This window comes from Tursiops truncatus, chromosome X (genome assembly GCF_011762595.2).
Source record: "Tursiops truncatus isolate mTurTru1 chromosome X, mTurTru1.mat.Y, whole genome shotgun sequence".
NCBI classification, from domain to species: domain Eukaryota; kingdom Metazoa; phylum Chordata; class Mammalia; order Artiodactyla; family Delphinidae; genus Tursiops; species Tursiops truncatus.
In genome coordinates, this window is record NC_047055.1 from 77,898,933 (window position 1) to 77,913,731 (window position 14,799).

At 43.0% G+C, this 14,799-nt stretch overlaps 1 protein-coding gene across 1 annotated transcript in view; it reads left to right on the plus strand.

Moving 5' to 3' along the window:
* The first annotated feature begins 7,829 nt into the window (after positions 1-7,829).
* Positions 7,830-14,799, plus strand: part of IGBP1 (immunoglobulin binding protein 1) — a 38,334-nt gene continuing 31,364 nt past the window's right edge. Inside the window, exons 1-2 of the mRNA XM_019948975.2 lie at positions 7,830-8,260; positions 8,642-8,935. Coding sequence (XP_019804534.1) covers positions 7,977-8,260; positions 8,642-8,935 — 578 coding nt within the window. The 5' untranslated portion in view covers positions 7,830-7,976. The remainder of the gene's footprint in view (positions 8,261-8,641; positions 8,936-14,799) is intronic.

A 14,799-nucleotide genomic window follows, 5' to 3' on the forward strand; every position in this document is an offset into this window, starting at 1 on the left:
GCTCAAGTGAGCTGGCCCTGGCTCACAGCATTCTTTCAGTCACTCATTCATCCATCCATCTGTCCACTCATTCCTTCATTCATTCAACAAAGGTGTATTGTACCAGGCACAGTGTAGGCACTGGAAATACAGCAGTGAACAAAACAAAAATGCCTGCTCTCCTTGAGCTCGTAGTCTAGTGGTGGGAGACAGACAAAGAATAAATACGTAGATGACATTGTGTATTAGACGGTGATGAATGCTGTGGAGGTAAAAACACATGGGAAAGGGGAGAGGCAAAAGCTTTGCCATTTTAAGTAAAGCCTCGCTGAGAAGATGAAATTTCAGAAAAGACTTGAAGGAGGTAAGGGAGGTAGCAATGGAGATGTCTGTGGAAAGAAGGTTGTGGGATAAGGAAATAGCCCAAGAAAGATTCTAAGGTGGGAACATATGTGATGTGATTAAGGAGCAGTTAGGAGGCCAGTGTGGCTGGAACAGAGTGAATAAGAGGAGGAGTAAGAGGAGATACGCACAGAGAGGTAGGCTGGGGTTAGATCAGGCGGGGCTCTGTAGGCCTTCTTATATACTAAGTGAGATGGGAAGTCATGGAAGGGTAACTTGCCCAGGATCACCCAAGCTAAAAACTGGCACTAGGCATTCTGTCTCAAAAGCCTGTGCTCTGCACTGACAGGGATATACACATAGACCAGTGGAAAAAAGAACCTAGAAATAGACTCATACAAATCTCCCCAGCTGAGTTTTGACAAAGGTACAAAGCAATTCAATGGAGGAAGGATAGTCTTTCCAACAAATGGTAGTAGGGCAATTGGACAACCATAGGCAAAAAATAAACCCCAATCTTATACAAAAATGAGCTCAGAATGGATTACAGACTTAAACGTAAAACATAAAATTATAAAACTCTTAGAAAAAAATGGGAGAACATCTTTTGGACCTAGGGCTAGGCAAAGAGTTTTTAGGCTTGACTTGAAAAGCACAGTCCATAAAAGTAAAAATGGATAAATTGGACCTCATCAAAATTAAACATTTTGCTCTGTGAAAGACATGTTTGACTTACACAAAAAGACATGGATGTTCATAGCAGCCTAAAACTGGAAACAATCCAGATGTCCTTCATCAGGTGAATGGTTAAACAAACCGGTACATCCGTACCATCAGATACTTACTATTCAGCAATATAAAGAATGAACTCTTGATATATGCAACAACTCGGATGAATCCCCAGGGAATTATGCTGAGTGAAAAAAACCAATTCCAAAAGGTTATATACTATATGATTCCACTTTTATAAAATTCTTGAAATAACAAAACTGTAGACATGGAGAACAGATTTATGGTTGCCAGGGATTAGGGATGAAGGGAGGGAAGTAGGTGAGTGTGGTTATAAAGGGACAACACAAGGAATTCCTTGTGGTGATTGAACAGTGCTGTGTCTTGCCTGAGGCTGTGGATACATGAATCTCCACATGCGATAAAATTGCATTAGAACTACACACACACACAAATGAGTTCATGTAAAACTGGTGAAATCTGAATAAGCTCTGTGGATTGTATCAGTGTCCATTGACTGGTTTTGATATTATACTGGTAGTTAGGATGCCAACATTGGCAGAGGTGGGATAAAGGATGCACAAGACCTCCCTGCAGCTTCCTGTGAATTACTTCAAAATAGAAATTTCAAAACAAACAAAAAACCTTAGAAGAAACCATCAGAGATTCTAAACAATAAACTTATAGAGTATTCAATCCTAAAATTTTGAAGACCTCCACTATGTCAGTTTAAAAAAACAAAAACACCTTAACAGATTTATTAGCATTCATACCTAAAAAAAATCAGTTCCTCAAGAGAAGATCAGAACTACTTATGGTCTGACATTAATAATGGGATATTCAAGGTGACAATTAGTCCAATACTGTTATTTTACAGATGGGGAAAATGAGGCTCAGAGACAGGAGGCTACTTGCCCAGGGTCATATAGGAAAGAAGAATGGTGGAAATAAAATCCTCTTGGTTCCCGGTTTCAGTGAGGATGATAAGAGGCTCAGCAGAGGAAACAAGGTCAAGTGCCTCCCCCTCTGTGAGCCTTTCTCCCTTAAACTCTGTAAAATGTCTGGTTTGAGTATGTAAAGTGCCTAGCCCAGTGCCTGGCACCTAATTGGTACTTATAAACTGTAATTTCCCTACCGCCTTTTTTGAGAGAGGGGCCCCCATGCCTTCATTCAAAGCCAGAGGGAAAGAGACAAAGACTGCAGCCACAGCAGGGAGTCACCCTCACCTTCCTTCCAGCGCCCCCTGATTTCTAGACCTCTAGTAGGGATTGATTCTGGTTATGTCCTGGGGGTAAGGTTGAGGGTCACCATGGAGATGCCTGGGGGGATGGGGACGACATTTCTGTTTCTATGGTGACAGCCTGAGAAGCAGGATGTGATTTGGAAGAAAGGTTGGGGAGAATGGAGTTCTTTCCATGGAGATGGGGAGGGGGCTCTCTGAGTCTCACCTAGGGGTGGAGGTAGGGGAATTAGAGAAGTGAAGCCACTCATCTCCATGGCAACAGATGGGGAAGGGGTGGAGTCACCTAGGGAACAGCGGGAGGTGAAGCTTTCTATCTGCGATGCTAGAAGGCTGCTAGGGGTATCGCTTAGAGATATTTAAATGTTATAAGTGGTCCTCCATGTACCACCTAAATTCATCTCTCATATCACCAGTATGCCTCCACATTTTGGAAAGCCTGACCAGTATACCTACTGTAGTCTCTGTCAGAGCTACTGTGGGGCGCAGTTAAGACATTGTCTAAGTTCTTTGGAAATAAGTGCTATACAAATGGGCATGCAGTAGTAGCTCCTGCTTGCCTTGCGATCCACAAGGGCAGGGGTTTTGTCTGTCTCATTCACTCCAGCGCCTAGAACCGTGTCTTGCACATAGCAGGCATTCAATAAATACATGTTGAATGAATTAATTACCTACCTCTTGTTGCTTCCAACTGTAAGTTCCAATAATAGTGAAATGCTTCAAGTTCCCTACACATCCTATCACCATTCAAGACTCAGTTTTGACATCATCACCTCTGAGATGTATCACTCTCAATGTATCACTAGAAAATCATATACCACTTTACATTGACTTGTTGTCTGTCTCCCTCACCTGGCAGTTAGAGCTTCGGGAAAAAAGACTATGCATCTTTACATCCCAGCAGCTAGCACAGTGGCTGGCACATAATAGGTCCTTAATAAATATTGAATTAAACCAAATGCCTCCCTATTGCTTACAGCACATCAAGTCTACCCACTTCTGGCTGACTCCACATCCTCCATAATGTGGGCCAGCCTACTGATTCAGCCTTGCTTCCTTTTACTTTTTAGCACAATCTGTTACATGTTCATTTCCCCTTTCGTTCTTCACTAGGTCTGTAACTTCCCCCCTCTTTTGTAGTATAGTATAGTGGTTAAAAGCATGGGCTCTGGAATAGGATCTGGATTCAAAGGAGTTGGGTTCAAATCCCGTGGTAAGGAAACACTAAAGGGCCAGTTACTTTAACCTCTCTGAGCCACAATTTCCTCATCTGTAAAATAAGGATATAACAACACCTATTTCTTACGGCAGTTGTAGAGAGTCATTGAGAAAATGCATATAAAATACTTACCACATGGGCTTCCCTGGTGGCACAGTGGCTGGGAGCCCACCTGCCGATGCAGGGGACGCGGGTTCGTGCCCCGGTCCAGGAGGATCCCACATGCCGCGGAGCGGTTGGGCCCGTGGGCCATGGCCACTGGGCCTGCGCCTCCGGAGCCTGTGCTCCGCGGTAGGGGGGGCCGTGGCAGTGGGTAGGCCCGCGTACCGCAAAAAAAAAAAAAAAAAAAAAATACTTAGCACAGTCATCTGGCAGGAAATAAGCACTCAAAGAAGGTAAGGTATTATTGTTTTGTAATTCATTTAACATTGAGTCCCTACCTAATGACCCCACAGCGCAAGGTGCTGTGCTGAGGTCAACAAAGTCAAACAAGACACTCTCCCTGACCTCAAGGAGCTCTCAGGCTACTGAGAGACAGCTGTGGATAAAGAAAACCATAGTCCAGTACTGTCATAAGAAGATGAATAAAGTCCTGTAAGAGCTAAGAGGAGGGTACCTCACCTGGGTAAACGATCAGGAAATGCTTCCTGGAGGAAGTGATCCTTCAGCTAAGTTGTCAGTACTAAATATAAATTTGCCAGGCAGACAAGGGAGAGAAGGACATTGCAGGCAGAAGGCACGACCCATGTAAATGCATGAAGGCCTAAGAGGACATGATAGTTTGGAGAACTAGGAGAGTCCGCTAAAGGTGGAGCTTAGGGTCCATGGGTGAACAGAATGAAAAGGATGTCAGCAGCAGGTCAGAAAGGATCAGAAAGTCAGGTATGGAGTTTGACCTTTAACAGAATGCCCCCCTCAGGGCTAAAGTTATTCCCTCCATTCTTACCAAATTCCTATTTGATTATTTGTTCACTGGTCTTTCCCATTGAACTGTGGGCCCCTTAAGGGCTCAAACCCAGTGTCTTGTTCTTTGAATTTCCAGTGCCTAGAATTTAGGTAGCACATAACTAATGTGGAAAGGAAGGGACTTCTGCAAGGTCACACAGCTACTCAGTAGCAGAGGTAGGACTCAAATATCAGTCTCCAGAGTGTTTTTAACTGTTTTACCACACTCCTCAGAGTTGGATATAAAAGTAGGAATTTAAATCTTTCATTTAATTCAGTCTTCACTGTACTGGAGTTTTTCCTTTCATGGCTTAATGAACTTCTTGCTACTAGTCAGGCAAATTCAAATCTCAGAAATACTTAGTGAAGATAGTTTGAACACTAGGGATTAAGTCATTACTCCATATATAATTTTTGGCAAGTTACAGCCTGCTCTTGGCTTTACACTGTGCACAATTTGATCTCATCTAGTGTTACTGCTGGCATTACAGGTACAAATAACAGTAGAACATTACTCACTCAAGACAAAACAGCAGTAGACCAAAGAAGGTCTAAATTGCCAAGCGCCTCAATTCGGACAGGCAGGAAAAGGTCTACTATACCATTTCTCTCATGACTCACAAAATTTATCTAAGAGAACAAATCTGTGTTGATCCAAACATGACAAATGAACATCCATCATTTCGATCGGGGAGTCACAACAGGAAATACTTGAAAGGTCATCTCATTTCTATAGCTATGCACAGATTACTTAAAATGCTTTCTACTCCTTTCCTGGACTTTAGTTTCTCCCCATTCCGACTCACTCTATATACTGTTGACCAGTTAGTCATCCTAGCTCTGCGACTTCGGACAAGTTACCTAACTTCTCAGGGTCTCAGTTTCTTCATCTGCTAAATGAGGGGGCTGTGCTAGATGAGTGCTTTTTATACTGTGTTACTTAGAGCCCTCGAGTCCCTCAGAAGTGCTTTGGTGCCTTGGGTGCCACTGCACAAGTTGGGGAAAAGATGGGCTGAGTTGGCAGGCTTCTGTGTATCTACTTCAAACACAGCAGCCCTTTTAAAAACTATGGGCCTGTCTAAAATTTGGTTTGGAAAAAGAGTTCTGCTATTACAAAAAGTTTAAGTGACATTATACTTACAAGATTTCTAAGGGCCCTTCTGGTTCCCCTAAACTAGGATTTTTTAAAAAATCTCTCATACACAACTGGGATTTAATGTGATAAAGTGTTTACACACAGAAACACAATAAATGACTCATTTTTATTATTACTTTTTTCTAACCACTTTTTAATCTTGGTATTATCTCAATAAGATGCAATTCAATATTTAAAATGATGATGTGAATATATGATATGCACTCTGAAAGTAACTGGCGATTCTCATGAGGACTGTCATTTTGAAAGCCATAGAAAAATGGCTTACAAAGTTCAAGACCAGATTCAAATTCTGCATATTTTTTTTTCTCTTAGGCAACAGTAAAGCTATGTCTTAATCCAAGCAAACGTGCAGGAACAAATTATCTTTAGTCTCACAATTACTGTTTCTAAGTCTCCTTCACAAGTACTATCTTTCTTCTTTATATTCTTGGCCAAGGCTGACCCTGAAAGTTCAGTTTACAAGACTCATTAGAAGCACCAGACAAATCAAATTGGTGATTCACCAGAGCTTCCTTTCCTCCTCAGCTTCTAAAGCAGGTTGCAAGGGAAGGCGTATTAGAATCACCTGGGAAGCTTTTTCAACCCACACTTATGCCCCACTCTCCTCTCCTTCTTGCCAAGCACTGGTTTAGCTTGGGGCTTCATTCTGTCCCACATGAAAGGCCTCTCCATCTTTTTAATTCCTACTCAATTTAAGATAGATGGAGTAAAAACAATTGAACTTAGAAGACACTGGCTTTGTCACAAATCGTTGGGCAAGTCACTTATCTGATCTCAGGTTTTTTTCCTCTGATTTTTGAGATCCTCTTCCAACTTTGAAATTCTGTGACTGCATGTCATGTCTAAGAAGCTTTCTGACTACTAACATAAAATGACTTGTCATTTCTTGGGTTTCCAGAAACCTATGCAGTACAACATATCCCCTAGTTATATACTGTCCTATATTGCCCTCTAGTTGTTTTTACATGAAAAATTTTTTCTCCTCAATGATAGTGTAAACTACATTTAGTTTAAAAGCTTATTTTCCAGGGCAGGCAACATGCATTTTACTTAAATTAAATCTCCTAGGACAACTCGGGGTGTGTCCTATGGTAATCAGTACATATTTATATTGATTTGTTCAAAGCAATGAGGTCCCTTCTTTCAAAGTCCTGGAATTATATTTTTACATCAGCGCTGTACAGTAGCTGTTAGCCACAAACGTGAACCTAATATGTAATTCTAAGTTTTCTAGTAGGCACATTATAAAAGTGAAAAGACACAAGTGAAATTAATTTTAATAATATGTTTAACCCAATATATACAAAACATTAGCATTTCAACATGTAGTCAGTGTAAAAATTATTGAGATGTTTTACATTATTTTTTCGTAATAAGTTCTCAAAATCCGGTGTATATTTTACATTGAAAGCACATCTCAATTCAAAATAGCCACGTTCAAGTGCTCAATAGCCCCATGTGGCAAGTGGCTACCGTGTTGAACAGCGCAGTTCTGCGTAATTGAGCTGCTTTCCAAACCGATCACTTATTTTTCTATTCATATAATGACACTGGGCACTTAATAAGTACCAGGCACTGGGCTAGCCGGAGAGGTGCAAAAATTAATCAGACTCATAGTGGTAAGGGAGACAGATTTGTAAGTCACTAGCTGTAATACAATGTGGTAGGTGTTCTGATAGAGATGCACAGAAAATTTTCATTTGGCGGGGGAGGCTCAAGGAAGCTTTCACAGAGGAAGTGTGTGTGTGTGTGTGTGTGTGTGTGTATAGGAGGGGTAACAGTAACTTTTGAATGTGTGTGTGTGTGTGTGTGTAAAAGGGGTTGGTAACAGTAACTTTTAAATGTGTGTGTGTGTGTAAAAGGGGTTGGTAACAGTAACTTTTAAATGTGTGTGTAGGAGGGGTGAAGCGACGGGAAAGAGAGCAGGCGAGGATTGGCTGGGAGGAACCCAGAGCTCCAGCTGCTGGGTGTACGGAAGCCGGAGGGGGGCGCTACTTGCACGACCCTGGCCGCCCCAGCCCTTCAGGCAAGGGACAGCCTTGCGAGGTAAGGCGCACGCCTGGCCGACTCCGTGGGCGCGCCCGCGCCTACCCTCTCGCGCCCGCCCTAGCTCCGAATTCAGCCTCGTCACACCCGCGCTTCAGAGCCTACGGCACTGCCCAGACCCGGATCGGCGACGAGTAGCCACGCGAAAAGCAGCACCTAGGGTTTGCTTGTTTGCGCGTTGTGTGTCTGTAACAGATGCCTACTACCGGTAATAGGCAGCCTGGTAAAATGAGTCTATGGAAACAGTTGCTCGGTTTAGCTAACAGCCGCTTCTGGCAGTTGTCCGACGCTTAGTTAACAGTGGAGCCGCTGGACCGATGCTGCGCCCCTTCCGGTTTCGTTGCTGGCAGCCCAGCCCATCTGTCCCAGGGCCGGAAGTGAGCTCTTCCCGTGTTCGTCCCTTCCCCAAGATGGCAACAGCCGGAGACGAGTTACTGCTGCCGCGGCTCCCCGAGCTGTTCGAAACCAGCAAGCAGCTTCTGGACGAAGTGGAAGTCGCGACTGAACCCACCGGCTCCCGGATTATCCAAGATAAGGTGTTCAAGGGACTGGACCTCCTGAAGAAGGCTGCCGAAATGTTACTGGAGCTCGACTTGTTCAGGTATGGCGAGAGGGTAGTATGACTGAGAACGTAGGTAATAACAGTTACCAATGGCGGAACCATTGATCCTGGGTGCAGGAGACCTTTAAAACCCGGAGCCTTTCTTTCCTACCTCCCACTGCGACCTTGTGTACATTGTTTACATTCTCCACCTCTCTTCCGAGATACTTAGTATCACACGATTGTGCTCCCTAGTGTTGGCTATTTGCATAGGCATTGGGTGTGAGCGCACAGCCACTGTCAGTGAAGAAAACTGGCAGCTGTTCCCGGTGCCTCCTCCCTTTGTCCCACCCACACCCCAGCCCTTCCCTCCCCCAGGAAGCCAGGGCCACAGTTTGAATGCCCAGCCAGACTTCACAGCCTCCTCTTTGCTCTTTCCAGCCGAAATGAAGATTTGGAAGAGATTGCTTCCACCGATCTGAAGTACCTGATGGTGCCAGCATTTCAAGGAGCATTCGCCATGAAACAAGTCAACCCCAGCAAGCGTCTAGATCATTTGCAGTGGGCTCGAGAACACTTTTTAAACTACTTAACTCAGTGCCGATACTATCATGTGGCAGAGTTTGAGCTGCCCAAAACCAAGGCCAACTCTGCTGAAAATAACACTGCTGATTCCTCCATGGCCTATCCTAGCCTCGTTGCTATGGCATCTCAGAGACAGGCTAAAATAGAGAGGTGGGTCATTTGAAGACTGCCCAATGGCAGTGCTGTTGGCGGGGAGGGGTGCATGTTTTTTTTTTCTGGGGGGGTGGGAAAAAAATGGTGTGTGTCACTCTTTGGGTTCGTATTTAGCATAGGCCCTGGTGATAGAAAACTCCTGAGTTTTTCAAGAAGCCTCTGCCTTGGTTGAAATGACTATACCTAACTGTCAGACCCCTAGCACCTTATGGTTGCCAGCAACAGCAATGTAGTTTAGCAGAGTGTCTCGCAGTCTCTCCCACATCACAGCATAGCAATACTCACATGGTACAGTGAGATAAGTATCTCTGAAGGGCACAAATATCTTGTAGCTATAGTCCATTTATGGTCAATTGATTGAGAAACTCTGTTCTAACAATATTGGATCAGGTGTATAACATCCTGAACTAATCTTAGTACTGGCATAGCTTCATTATGTGACCTTGAACACCTTGCTTACTCTCTTAGTTTAGTTTTTTAAAAAGAGTGCTCACAGTGTTTAGGAGCTATGCTAGGCACCGGGGATTCAAACTGAGTATGGGCGTTTGTATGGATATGGGTGGTGTCTGCCTTGGAGGAGCATACAGTGTGGTGAGGAAAAGAGGCATAGAAACAGTATAAATTATAAAATGATGTGATAGGGAAATGTACAAGGTATTGGGAGAGCAGACAGGAGGGGCACCTAACCAAAGAGGGAGCAGGAGAGACCAGAAGGCTCCCTGGACGAGGTGACTCCTGTGATGAGTTGTTTAAGGATGCATAGGAGTATCATCTAGAGGAAGAGGAAAGGAGGGCCAGCAGAGATAATAGCATTAGTAAAGCTACAGGGACATTGAAGACCACAGTGCTGGGGTGGGGAACAACCGTAAGCAATTAGGTGATGCTAGAACACAAAGTGGGTGGTGAAGAAGGGGAAAGAATGATGCTGAAGAATGTTGTAGGGTTCAGACCAAGGAGAGCTTGGGGTGTGAGGAAGGTGAAAGAACGACCTTGTTCCTGAGAACTTGGGAAGGGGGTTTGAATCCCAGCTCCAAAATTTAATCTTTCTGATTTTGGGTAGGTTGCTTAATCCCTCAGTGCCTTAATTTCCCCAGATGGCAAATTGGATAATCATAGGTCCTATAAAATAGAAGAGAAATGCATAAAAAGCTCTTACCACATTGTCTGATACAGTAAGCACTCAAAGTCAGCTATTGTCGTATCTTTGTAGCTGAGTACAGGTCGTGGAATGAGAGACCTGGGTTTGAGACCCAGCTTTACTTATAAGCCATTGGATTTTGGGTAACTTGTGTAACCTGTCTGAGCCTCAGGTTTCCTCATATGTGAAGTCTAAGTAACAGTGGTACCTATCTCATAGGGTTAAGAGGCATTAATAAAATAAACCACATAAAACAGCTAGCACAGTATCTGTTACATAGTAAATATTCTATAAATGTTACCTATTATTAGGCCATGCTAAAGAGCCTGAGATTTGTTTGGTGACTAGGGATCCACTGGAGGTTTTTTTTTTTTTCCTTGAAGAGTCGGAAGGTCATATTTGCATTTTAACTAGCATACTCTAGCAGCAGTTAGGAAGCATTCTGAGGGAGAAATTAGATCCAGTTAGGTCACAGAGGTGATGAGACTTTACTACTGCAATGGCAGAAGGGATGGAGGGGATATATTTATTTATAGGGTTGAATCTGCAGAAAACGATCAGTTGGTTGTGACAGGTAGGGTAGAATGAAGCAGCAAGGAAGATGTCCATGTTTCTGATGTAGGTGGGTGGCTGTGGAACTCATTGAGATGGGGGAATAGAAGAGGAAGAACAGATAGGGGAGAGTATGAATTGTATATTGAGACATGTTGCATTTAAGGTGCCTGGGAGACATCCAAGTCAAGGTATCTGTAGCATGAAGCTCAGTGGAGAGGCCTGGTCTAGAGAGCTGTAAACTGATTGATTCATTTAGCATATTTATTGAGCCTTTACTGTGTGCTGAGTAATGGAGACCCAGACAAAGTCCGTGCCCTCATGGAGCTCTTGTTTTGGTGGAGGAGACAGACAGTAAGCTAGTAAATAAAAATGTGATTTTAGGTGGTAAGGGCTTTAAAGAATAATAAAGTATGGTTAAGAGCTGGTGAGTGACAGAGAATGATTTTTGAGGAAATGGGATAGACTGATATGAAGTGGAATTCAGTATCATGTCCTTTGTGAGAAGGTAGGGGCAGCCCGTTGGCATATAACAGATAGTTTAAACAGTGAATTTGGTATCCAAATAATCATAATATATCCAAAAAAAAAAAAAAGACTGTAAATGCACTAGAGAGATACAAATGGTGTTGTGGACAAAGACCAGGGAGTGATCACATCTGGTTGGAGGGTTAAGGAAAAGGTTTCCGAATGTAGTAGCATTTGAGGTGAGACTAGAAGGATGCAAATTAAAAATGCAAATTACAGGTTAGCCTGAATGTAAAAGTAATAATACTCATTGTAGAAAGTTGGAAAACAGAACATTTTTTAAATTAAAAATAAGTCTTCATCCTAGCACTCAGATGAGCTTTGTTAACTATCTGATGTATTTCCTTCCAGATACATAGTTATTTTAGTTAATAAATTTGGAAGAATACCATAAATATAGTTTTTTATCCTTTTTTTTAAACCTAACATCCTGATTTCCCCATGTCTTTTGAAGCCATGGTATTTAATGGTTAAATAGTATTTCAGCTTACAGTCATATCATAATTATTTAAACTAATCTTTTATTGTCAAATGCTTAGCCTGTTTATGGGTTGATTTTTTATTTGCTATTCTAAGTAATGTTATGAGGAAACATAACTGCATCTGTCACTGTTCCTGTAGGACAGATTTCTAGAAGGACCAGTGCCTAAATCAAAAGGTTTGAATATTTTGACTCTTGATGGTAATTATATTGCTTTCCACAAAGTATGTCCCACTGCAATAGTACTGAATGGCAACACTTAGAAAATCCAGATGGGCAAGCAGGAAGGATACCTCATTGTTTTGATTTGCATTTCTTTGGTTAGAAAGCTTGATCTTTTTTTTTTTTTTCTGTATGCGGGCCTCTCACTGTTGTGGCCTCTCCCGTTGCGGAGCACAGGCTCCAGACGCACAGGCTCAGCGGCCATGGCTCACGGGCCCAGCCGCTCCGCGGCATGTGGGATCTTCCCGGACCGGGGCACGAACCCATGTCCCCTGCATCAGCAGGCGGACTCTCAACCACTGCGCCACCAGGGGAGCCCAGAAAGCTTGATCTTTGAATTTTTTTTTTTTTTATGCCTGACAGACGGGATACCAACACTATCTTTTCGCTAATGGCTCCCATATTTATATCACTAACCCAGACCTCTCCTGACTTTGAACACCATACGTGGATGTTTCACAGACATCTCAAACTTAACATGCCCTAAATTGAACTGCTGGCTTTTTAATCCCCCAATGTGCCCCCACACTCATGTCTTTACCATCTCAATAAACAGACCACCACTCACCCAGGTTTTAAGCTAGAAACCTAGGAGTTAGCTTCAGTTCCTCTCTTCTGAATTGCCACATCCAGTCCATCAACAAGGCCTGCCATTTCTAGCTACAAAATGTACCTTATGTCCTTCTGTTTCTCTCTTTCTCCACTATCATACCTTCATCTAGGCCACCAGCATCTCTCACCTGAAATATCCAAGCCATTAACTATAAAGACCTGGATGATCTGGCATCTGCCTCTCTCCAATCTCGTCATATATCACACTCCCCTTGTTCACTAGACTGCTGCCATAATAGCCTTCTTTCAGTTCCGAACAGATCCAGTTCTTTCTTTCTACAGAGTCTTTGTACATGTTGTTCTCTTTGCATGGAATGCTCTTCATTTATCTCTCTTTCTGGGTTTTGTCTTTCTCCCCTACTAGAATGTATACTCCATGAGAGCAGTAGCCATTTCTCTCTTGTTCTCTGTGTGGTATGTCTAGCACAGGGCTTGGTATATAGAAGGTGCTCAAAAAATATTTATTCTTGACAAGCAGTGGGGAGCAACATGAGCAAGAGCCCAAGGCAGGGTAGTTGGAGGTATGTACAGGAAATGGAGAATAGTCCGATTTGGCAGAAGGTAAGAGTAGTATGGTTGGAGGACTGTAAGGAAGTGATGTGTATGGAACATTGAAAAGGAAGAGAGGGGCAGAAAGACAAGTTAACGTGTTATAATAGTACTTCAACTGGGAAGAAGTGATAAAAATGAAGTTACAACTATCAGAGATATTACTTTTGCAAGAAGCATTTATATGATTAGAAAACAAATTGTTCAAATCCTTATTTAATTTCTGTAAGTCCTCCATCCCCCACCTCATGACTTTACACAGTGAGGCCATCCGACATAAAACACCTAAATGGTACGTCCTCTCTCTCCCTCAAAACCTGTTTCTTCACATATCTTCTCTACTCTAATTCCCATCTTTGAGGCGTAAGTGTAAGTCTTGATTAACTGTACCTACATTCTTTTTTTTTTTTGCAATACGCGGGCCTCTCACTGTTGTGGCCTCTCCGGTTGCGGAGCACAGGCTCCGGACGCGCAGGCTCAGTGGCCATGGCTCACGGGCCCAGCCGCTCCGCGGCATGTGGGATCTTCCCGGACCGGGGCACGAACCCGTGTCCCCTGCATCGGCAGGCAGACTCTCAACCACTGCGCCACCTGGGAAGCCCTGTACCTACATTCTTTTGACAGAAATGGAGAAGTAGAAGCTGGGTAAGTAATGAGTCTAGTTTTAGATTTACTGAATTTAGGTCCTAAAGTGACAACTGGACAGCCATGTCCATAGACAGATGGAAACGTGTAACTAAAACTTATCAGGCTGTTTTGCTGCTAGTGGTAAAAATTCAGGAGTGTTGCTGGGTGTGGATAGTTTGCCAAGAAAAAACATGTAGAGAGAAAAAAAAGCCAAGGATAAAACCTTGGGGCAAATTAAGGGAGAAGGAAGAGGAAAGAAAGAACAGAGGTAAGAGACTCAACAAGGTACAGGTAAAAGTACTTATAGAAAGAAGCCTGGGGAAGAGAGAGGACAAATGTCATGTCCTCTATGAAGCTTCTCTCTACCTGTCTCCCCTCCCAGATATTGTAGCACTTAGTTTATGTTACTTATCAGGCCATAACAATCTGTTATGTTCTAGACTTGGAACTTCTAAAGGTCAGAGACCTTGACTAATTATATCCTTAATATCCTAATTATATCATCATATCCTTGGTACCCAACCAGTAATTGGATCATAGTAGATACTTGAGGTATCTTTGGGAAGGACAGATAAGAGTGGTCATCAGAAAGATGGAAACAATATGGTATAGCAGAAAAAGCCTGGGCTTTGGAGTCAGACCTGGGGTGACCAGTCCAATTTCTGCCACCTAGTAGATGGGGCATCATCTAGCCCCCCTTAACCTCAATTTTTCCCATCAGATAACAATATATTGCTGCTTACAAAGCACTTCCGTGAGTATTGTTCATTTGGTCCTCTTAACAGCCCCATGAAGCAGATATTATCCCATTTTAGAAATAAGGAAATGGGCTCTGAGTACTGACTTGTCCAAAGTTACATGGCTGGTAAGTGGCCAGGCTTTAAACTTAGGTCTTCAAATTCCCAGTTCTAGTGCTGTTTAGAAAAGAGAGAAGAGTGGTCATTTGAAAAGGCAGAACATGGATTGAGGGAAGGTGTTTCTAGGATAGGGGAAAGGCACCAGTAGGGTGAAAAATTGTAACTGCTAATGACAGGGAGGATGATTGATTGAGTGAGGCTTGGAAGAGTGTGGGTGGAGACAGGATTGATAGCCAAAGTGGAATGGTAAAGACAACATAAGCTCCTTAAAGGCAAGAGGAGAGGAGGAAAGGTG